Source organism: Glycine max, chromosome 6 (genome assembly GCF_000004515.6).
Source record: "Glycine max cultivar Williams 82 chromosome 6, Glycine_max_v4.0, whole genome shotgun sequence".
Taxonomy (NCBI): Eukaryota; Viridiplantae; Streptophyta; class Magnoliopsida; order Fabales; family Fabaceae; genus Glycine; species Glycine max.
Genome location: NC_038242.2, coordinates 23,828,777 through 23,838,200, shown reverse-complemented (window position 1 = coordinate 23,838,200; position 9,424 = coordinate 23,828,777). Strand labels below are relative to the sequence as shown.

The 9,424-nt window shown below is 37.3% G+C and overlaps 1 protein-coding gene across 1 annotated transcript; it reads right to left on the bottom strand.

Moving 5' to 3' along the window:
* Window positions 1-5,827: 5,827 nt before the first annotated feature.
* Window positions 5,828-6,637, bottom strand: LOC102663127 (uncharacterized). Its single transcript, XM_006582539.1, has 2 exons — window positions 6,373-6,637; window positions 5,828-6,207 (listed from the first exon to the last, which is right to left on the bottom strand). The coding sequence occupies exons 1-2, from the start codon at window positions 6,635-6,637 to the stop codon at window positions 5,828-5,830; spliced, it is 645 nt and encodes a 214-aa protein (XP_006582602.1).
* Window positions 6,638-9,424: the final 2,787 nt, after the last annotated feature.

Here is a 9,424-nt window from a genome sequence, read left to right as displayed (position 1 = left end):
GAAACATGCATCAACCAGTGATCGATTTCTGTGTATCGGGACAACCAACACAATCTAACATCACTATAATCAATCAAAATAACAAATTGTCTTGTAGGAAAGAATTGTCCTTGAGTAGAGGTGCCTTTCAAGTAACGAATGATGTGATGAGCAACAACCAAATGCAGATGGCAAGGATACTTCATAAATTGACTCACTTGATGGACAACAAAGGCAATGTCAAGGCGTAAGGCTACCCACCAGCTAACGATATAATAACGGATCAGACAACAAATCACCCTTGTCACAATGATACTTGACATTAGCCTCAAGAGGAGTATCCATTGGGGTAGCAAAAGCAAGACCAGCTAATGAAAACAAATTTGTAGGATACTTATATTGATGAAGAAAAATTCCTTTGGAATCAAAGTAAACCTCAAGGCCTACGAAATAGTTAAGGCCACCGAGGTCTTTCATACGAAAAAAAAGCCTAAAGCTACTCTTTAGTTTGTTGAATGGTTGGATGATCAGAACCGGTAATAATTATATCATCAACATAAATAAGTAAAAGAACAATACCAGTGGGTGCGTGATGAATGAACAAGGAGGAGTCAAAGCGACTCTGAATAAAGGAAAAACCAAGAAGGGTAGTTCGAAACTTGTTAAACCATGCTCGTGGGGCCTGTCGCAAACAACATAGAGAAGGATTGATCTTGCACAAACCATCAGAGGAGGAAAACATCCCATGAGGGGGAGTCATGTAGATATCTTCTGCCAAGTGGCCATGAAGAAATGCATTATTCACATCCATTTGAGTGAGGGACTAGCTGTGAGAAGCTGCAATAGAAAGAATGGTCCTAATAGTAGCCATTTTTGCAACGAGTGCAAACATCTCATCATAATTCACACCATACTTTTGTTTATTACCAAAAGCAACCAGATAGGCTTTATAACGGTTAAGAGTGACATCAAAATTTATCTTCACTGAATAAACCCATTTGCAACCAATGGGCTTAACACTTGGAGGCCGAGGGACAATGTCCCATGCAAATTTCTCTTGAAGGGCTTGGAGTGTTGGATCAAGTGGCCTCAGAATAATTAAGAAGGAGGGGGGGTTGAATTAATTATTACTGAACCTTTACTAATTAAAAATCTACCCTTCTTAGGCTTTTACTATAATGGTAAGAAAGTAAAGAACAAAAATATTAACTTAACCAAAAGTAAAAGCGCTAATTAAAGTGCACAGCGAAAATTAAAGAGTGTGGAAGAAGACAAACACACAAGAGTTTTATACTGGTTCGGCAACAACCCGTGCCTACATCCAGTCCCCAAGCGACCTGCGGTCCTTGAGATTTCTTTTCAACCTTGTAAATTCCTTTATAAGCAAATATCCATAAGGGATGTACCCTCCCTTGTTCTCTTTGAACAACCTAGCGGATGTACCTCCACAAGAACTGATCCACAAGAGATGTACCCTCTCTTATTCTCAGTCACAACAACCCAAGTAGATGTACCCTCTACTTGTACCACAAAGGATGTACCCTCCAATGTGTTAAGACAAAGTTCTCAGACGGTTAGTCCTTTGAAATCTTTTGTTTATGGGAAAGGGAAGAATCAAAAGAATTCTCAGACTGTGTCGTTTTGAATTCTTTGACAAGGGAGAAGGGAGACACAAAAGAATTCAGACGGTTAGTCCTTTGTTCTTTTGGAAAAGGGAGAAGAGAGACACAAAAAGAATTCAGGCGATTAGTTCTTGGCAAATTCTTTTTGGCAAAGGGAGAAGAGAATGAAAACGATGAATAACACACTTTTGTTTTCTGTGAAAGAACAAAGTTTGGAAACCAGAAAACTTAGAAAGCTTTTGGCAAAGGAAGAAGAAGAAGAAGAAGAAGTTCAAGAAGATTTTCAAAGAGATTTAAAGGTTGTAAAAGAGTATGTTAAAAGTTGTAATAATTGTATTTGAAATGCAAGTCAAGGTCTTGCTTTTATATACTCTTCATGTCTGGTCAAGAAAACCATTAGAAGAGTTATAACCTTTAGAAAAACCTGAAAATCATTGGAAGAGTTATATCTCTTGATTTTTATTCAAAACTTGTCACTGGTAATCGATTACCAAAACCATGTAATCGATTACACAAAGCTTTTTATGAAAGGATATGACTCTTCACAATTGATTTTGAATTTCAATGTTCAGATACACTGGTAATCGATTACCAATATCTTGTAATCGATTACACCATTTTTAAATCAATTGGAACGTTGCAAATTCAGTTGAAAGCTTTTTGAAATCAAACTTTGCCACTGGTAATTGATTACAGGAAACTGGTAATCGATTACCAGAGAGTAAAAACTCTGGTAACTTAAATTTTTTTGAGAAAACTCTTTTGAAAAAACAAAATTGTGCTATGTATGTTTTTTGAAAAAAACTTTTCAATACTCCCCTTGTGAAGTCTTCTTGATTTCTTCTCTTGAATCTTGAATTCATCTTTTCTTGAATCTTGAAATCAAACTTCACTTGATTCTTGAATCTTCTTGATTTCTTCTTGTTGACTTAATCTTGAAATCATTCTTTGGGCTTTTTGTCATCAACTCTGTCATTATCAAAACTACTTGAATCGACTTGATTCATCATCATGAAGCTTGCTTCTACATGGAGTTCATCATCCATTGCCCTAACCCAACAAACATCTTTATCTTGGGAATAACATGTAGAATAGTTGTTCCAGATAAAGTAGTAGTAAGAGAAACGTGTCCAAAACAGGCGGCAGATCAGGAGCGAGAAGGGACAAAGTAGGATTGTTCCTGACATAAACTTTACCTGGTTAGCAAGGAAGATGCAGACAAGTCAGTTCAAGCACGCAGCAAAAATGCACAAATGCTCAAGGTTAGAAAAGGCAGAGGCTAATGATTTTTAGGTAATGATGCAATCCTCCCTAGGAAGGGACCAATCACTAGAACCATGAGCAAGAGGCTCCAAGAAGATTGGACTAGAGCTGCTGAAGAAGGCCCTAGGGTTCTCATGAACCTTAGGGTAGATTTCTGAGCCCATGGGCCAAGGTTGGGTCCATTTATCTTTGTACATATTAGACTAGGATGTCATTATATTTGGTCCTTGTATTTAGGGCTCCATATTGTAGGTAGGGTACCCTAGAAATATAGGATTTTTCAGCCCTTGTATTTTTGGGCACCTAGACTAGTTTTTGTATTAGGGGTAGTTTTGTAATTTCACATGCACTAAGTGGATATTTGATGTGTGTGGTTGGAAATAAATTTAGTTGAATTGGTAGAAGCCCAATCCAATTAAATTTTAGAGGGGGAGGTGAGCATTTGCTTACTACACCCCATTGCCACATCATATAGTCACACTTTGTGCATGTCCTTCATGCTTTTCATGCCTCATGACACCTAAGCACACTTAGTGGAGAATCTTGGAATTGATCTTGGATTAGTGGGCTGAACCATAACTAAAATTCACTAATCATAATTAGTGAAATTTTGGCTCCAAAGTTTGGCTCCACAAATTCAATTTCAAATTCAAGTGAAATTTGAATTTCCCTCCAATTTTGTGTGACACTTAGGCTATAAATAGAGGTCATGTGTGTGCATTTTTTTCAACTTTGATCATTTGAATATTAACTTCAGATTTTAAAGCTCTTTTTGAGCACAAAATTTCGTGTTCTTCTCTCCCTCTCCCTTCATTCATCTCCTTCTTCCTCCAAGCTCTTATCCATGGCCTCCTATGGTGGTGAGCTTCTTCTAGACTCATCTTCTCCTTGAAGTGGCGTCTCCTCTCTCTCTTCCTTCTCCATTCTGCTGCCATTTATCTTCCAAGTAGCAAAGGAATCCATTGATGAAGAAGATCCTAGGCCTACAAGCTCCATTGGAGCTTGCATCATGTGGTATCAAGAGCATCTTCATCTAGGTGATGTTCTTTTGCTTCCTCTATCTTTTTGTTCGGTGAATTCTCTTTAATTCCTTGTTCTTCATCTTATTCTCCATGTATATCCTTCATTGTCTTGTGGTTTGGTGCTGTTTAGAGTAGATTCAAAAAAAAAATAAACCGATTAAATCTTAGATCTACACTTGTTCTTGCATTTCTATGGTTCAAATTTTGTAGATCTACTCTTGAATCTTGTTTTTGTGTTGATTTTAGGTTCTATCAATTTTCATTCATAATATTCTTGTGCTGAACCTTTAGATCTAAATTTTGTTCCAAAATATTGATTAGAAAAAAAAACACAAAAATCTAAGTGTAAATCACTTAATCCATGTTGTCTTAGAGTCATGTTTAGTCATAGTAATTGTCACATTATGCTCTAAGTTTGTGTTGAATTTTTATTTTGTTTTTTGAATTCTAGATACATTTGTTCATGTATTCTTGTCATTCTTAGCCTATCTTTTGAATTTTGAGTCTAATTCATGCATGTTATTTAGTTCATAACATGTTCTAAATCAATTCCTAGAAGTAGTCTTGTTGTTGAACTCTTTTTTGTTTTCTAAGATTCCTACATGATGCCTATGATGAAGTTGAGATGTGGTGTTGAGTTGTGGCTGGATTTGTGAATCAAATAAGTCTTAAGCTCTCTTGAATTGTGTTATTCAAGATAATTGAGCATAAGCAAACACAAATTGTAACTATCCAAGCCTTAAGCAACATAAACACTACTCTTGATTTCTAGGTTGAAATCGCTGGTGCAGGCAGCTTGAACATACAAAAGTGTATAAATTACTGAGAATTGGTCACTACGATTTTTGAGCTGAAATTTTTAATGAATTTTCTAGACATCTGTACAAAAAATATAAAAAAAGAACCAAGCGATTTGGATTAAAGGAAAAAATAAGAAAAATCGCAAAAGTTGGCAGAAAAATCAGTGTCCAGAAAAAAAAAGTGAAAGGAAAGTGTGCTTGTTGTTTTGGCTCAAAATTTGTTCTATAATTGGAGCCTATTTTATACCAATCCTAGTTCTGAAATTTCAATTGAAAATTATTGTGAAAATTGAAAATTTGTATGGCACGCTTAGTGCGCAGCTGCACTTAGCATGCCAACGTGACGTTTGAGTTTAAAACACTAGCGCTTAGCCTAGCCTCGCATTAAGCCCAACTTGAAGTTGTAATGTCCAGTGAGCATCTGGGGCTGGCTGGGCTTAGTGCTTTCTGCAACACAAAATTTCTCTGCAACATGCGCTTAGCCTGAGATGTGAGGCTTAGCGTAACATCAAGCTTCAACTTACAGAGAGTAGTTTAGGCTTAGTGCCACTACATGTGCTAAGGGCACTTCCAATGATTTCAAAATTGAACGATGGTTGTTCTTAGCGCATCCTTTCCCCGCTAAGCCTAGCTTGAAATCTCAACTTACAGAATGAATCTGGGGCTTAGCGCAGGATGGCGCGCTTAGCACAACTATAATAAATTTTCGCAGAGAGGAAGTGGCGCTTAGCACATCATCCACGCTAAGCCCAATGCTTAAGGTGCAACTTACAGTGAAGATGTTGGGCTTAGCGCAACAATGTGTGCTTAGTTGAACCATTTAGCTAATCAATCAGGGGTCTTTGCACTTAGCACGAGCAAGCTCGGCTTAGTGCGTGAAGAGATGGCGCTTAGCGCAAGGTTTGCACTTAGCGGATAAGCAATCTGAAAATTTTTCTAACTCATTTTCTGCTTATCTCTTCACACATAATTTAAAAACCATTTTTGCTCATTACTAAACAAGCTGAAATAAATCACAATCACAAGCATGATGTCCTAACTACATGCAAGAAATAAAAATGAAGATAGAGAAAGGAAAGAAAAGCTGGGTTGCCTCCTAGTAAGCGCTTCTTTAACATCACTAGCTCGACACATCATCTTGTTATCCAGGATCCAATAAAGTTCCCACTTCAAGGACCTTCTTCTTAGGTCTTCTTTCCTCCATCACATGAACTTTAAAACAGACATTCCGGTTAGGTGGCTCTTTATCTTCATGAAATAGATCAAAGCTGATTTTCTGATCTTCTATGCCCATTTGCAACATCTTCTTTCCCATATATACTACACAACTTGTAGTAGACATGAATGGGAAGCCAAAAATTAGAGGAATATCAGCATCCTCTTCTATGTCTATCACCACAAAATCAGCTGGAAATATAAGGTGTTTCACCTTCACCAAAACATCTTCAATCACTCCATACGGTCTTGTGATGGAGCGATCAGCTAACTGAAGGGTCATGCGTGTAGGTATTATCTCAAGCTCTCCAAGTCACCGGCACATGGAAAGAGGCATTAAATTGATACTAGCTCCCAAGTCTATGAGAGCTTTGCCCACAACAACCTCACCAATAGAACACGGTATCGTGACAACTCCAGGGTCTTTGTGCTTGGGTGGAAGAATGTGTTGAATCACAACACTACAGTTACCTTCCACAACAATTCTGTCACTATGGATATACCGGTTCTTCTTTGTCAGCATATCCATAAAATATTTGGCGTAGAGGGGCATTTGCTGAAGTGCTTTTCCAAATGGCAAAGTAATTTCCAGTTTCTTGAAGATATCAAGAAATTTGGCCAAATGTCGCTCTTTATCTTTCCTGGAGGGTACCAATGGATAAGGTACCTCCTTGCATTCAATTGGAGTAGTATCCTTCTTCTTTTTAGTGTTTGCCTCACTCTTGCCTCTCCTCATCTCATCATCAACAACTTTCTCTTTTTGTTTTTCATTTTTCAACTTTTTTCTTTTTATTTTTCTTCTTCTTTTATTCTTTCTTTTTCTTTCTCTTTTATTGGTGTCTCTTCTTCCTTATCATCTTCAGCCTCCTCATTAATGTCTTCAAGTTCTACAAAATCAGAAATGGGTTCAAGTGCTGGCTTAGGTGCTAGCTGTTGTTTATGTTCCTCCATCTTCTTCTCAGCTTCACTCTCATGGGTGCGTCTTCCAAGAAAGGAATACGCGCGGAGTCGCCACCAACATTTATTTGAGGAAAACGTTGGAAAAATCAGAAAAAACGTGGTCTACGAACTTTAAGTGAAAAGGTTCGGGAGTTGTATTTACGCGCGGGGAAGGTATTAGCACCCCACACGTCTGTCACAAGAGATGACAGCCTTTAATCAAATGTGCAAATATGACTTCAATTTATGTTATTTTCTCTTTTTATGTTCTTATGTCTTTTTATGCCTTTTTATATTTTTATTATTTTTTTGTGGTCGACAAGGGTGTTTCCCTTTGCTCCTACGTATTCCTCAATTGTGATAAGGAAATCAGACCTACGTAGTTCTTCGAGAACTAAGCGTTGGTTAAGTTGTTTTTTATCCTTTTTTGCAAGATATGTTTTTATTGAATGAAAGGTCATTTAAGGCATTGGACCATTAAATAATCTTTCGATTCTTTTAAAAGGAGAGAAAAAATTAAGGCATTGGACAATTAATGATCTCTTATTTTTTTTTTGAGAGAGGTAATAAAGCTACATGTTGATCTTAGGCCTTTAGAAAATCTACGTTTAACTAATAAAAGCGGAAAAGACCATTTCAAGGCATTGGACCTTAAAAAATGACTTTTTTAGGTGATGACAAAAGTTTGATTTATGAATTGATTTTAGCCTTAGATTCACTTTGGTTATTAGTCAATTTGATTCAAAAAGAAAAATCCCAAAGAAAAACGTTCGATTGATTTTTTTTGATTATTTTACTAAAAGATATTTTTTGATTATTATATTATTATTTTGCCTCTTTTTGGTTTTAAACGTGGTTACGACATGATCGAACGATCGGATTTCATTTTAACAGAAATTAAAAGATGTTACAATACGAATTATCGGTGGAAATTTATTTTATTTTTTGATTAAGTGAGAAAATGACTTAAATAAATGATTAAAGCACGTCAAAAGGGGGTACGGAAAGTAAATGAAATAAAAATAAAAGCACGCGATACAAATGAGGACCACTAAGGGTACATAGAATGAATTGAAAATTTTGATTTCGGAAACTTACCGGTTGAAGACCGAAGAACGAACGAAGAACGGTTGAAAATCTTCGCGAAATCACCCACGGAAACGTCACAGTAGCGTTATGGAAGCGCCTCAACTTGGATTTTCTTCACGAAAACAATTTTTCTCACTAATTTTAAGTGAATTTCAGATACCAGGAGGGTTGAACATTTTTGTTCTTCCCTCCTTCCCCTATTTATAGGAAAATGAGGGAGGACCTTGCCACTCAGCTTGCCCAGGCGAGCTAGGTTGCTTCCTCCAGAAGGCACCGCCTTCTGGAGAACTTCCTGGAAGGCCCAAGTGGGCCTGGTTACTATTTGCACCCCTCTGTTTACCAAATACACCCCTTGCCTTTTTTTGTTGATTCTTTTTTCGTAACGTTACGGAATCTTACGAATTACGTAACAATACTTGTTTTCTTTCCGTAATGTTACGAAACCTTACGGATCACGTAATCATCCTTTTTTTGGCTTTCGGGATGTTACGAAACTTTACAGATTGTGCACTAACACTTCCTTTTGACTTCCGGCATGTCTCGGAACTTCATGAATTACCTAACGATGGGTGTTGTCATACCCTAATTTCGTCTGGGGATTATTACTTGATGATATGCAACCTTTGATCGGCCGCTTTGAGATACATGGCATCCTTTGTTTCACAATATGTGAAGTCCCGAGACATGCCGGAAATCAAAAGGAAGTAGGCTTACGCGATCCGTGAAATTCCGTAATGTGGCAGAAACCAAAAGGTGTTTTTGCGCAATCTGTGAGTTTCCGTAACTTATTCGAAAGCTAAAAAAGAGTAAATAAATGATCTGTGAGGATTCGTAACCTTACGGAAAGAAAATAGGTGTCGTTACAAAATTCGTAAATTTTCGTAACGTTACGGAAAAAGAATTACCAACAAAAAATAGAAGGGGGTGCATTTAGTAAAAAGGGGGTACAAATAGCAATCAGGCCCACTTGGGCCTTCCAGTTTCTTCCTCCAGAAGGCGGTTGCTTCTAGAGGAAGCAACCTTGCTCGCCTGGGCGAGCTGGGTGACAAGCTCCTCCCCTATTTTGCTATAAATAGGGGAAGGAGTGAAGAGGAAAGGGGTTCAGCCTTCTTGGCACTTCTTATTCTCTCGAAATTGCTGAGGAAAATTGTTTCCGTGAAGAAAATCCCAGCCGAGGCGCTTTCGTAACGTTTCTGTGAGTAATTACGCGAAGATTTTCAACCGTTCTTCAACATTCATCGTTCGTTCTTCATTTTCTTGAGTCTTCAACTGGTAAGTACCTCAAACCGAGCTTTTCAATTCATTCTATGTACCCGTGGTGGTCCACATTTTGTTTCATGTATTTTTATTCTCATTTTCATTTACTTTATGTATCCCCTTTTGACGTGCTTCAGTCATTTATTTAAGTAATTTATCGTCTAATCAAAAAATAAAATAAATTTCTACCGATCATTTGATTTGTAATATCCGTTAATTTCTGTTAAAATGAATTCCG

Bases quoted from the DNA above. Each gene is read 5' to 3' on its own strand.
- LOC102663127 (XM_006582539.1), bottom strand. From the start codon at position 6,637: ATGAGGAGAGGCAAGAGTGAGGCAAACACTAAAAAGAAGAAGGATACT. The intron at 6,208-6,372 runs GTAACTGTAGTG...GGTGACTTGGAG, and splicing joins TGACAGAATTGTTGTGGAAG to AGCTTGAGATAATACCTACA.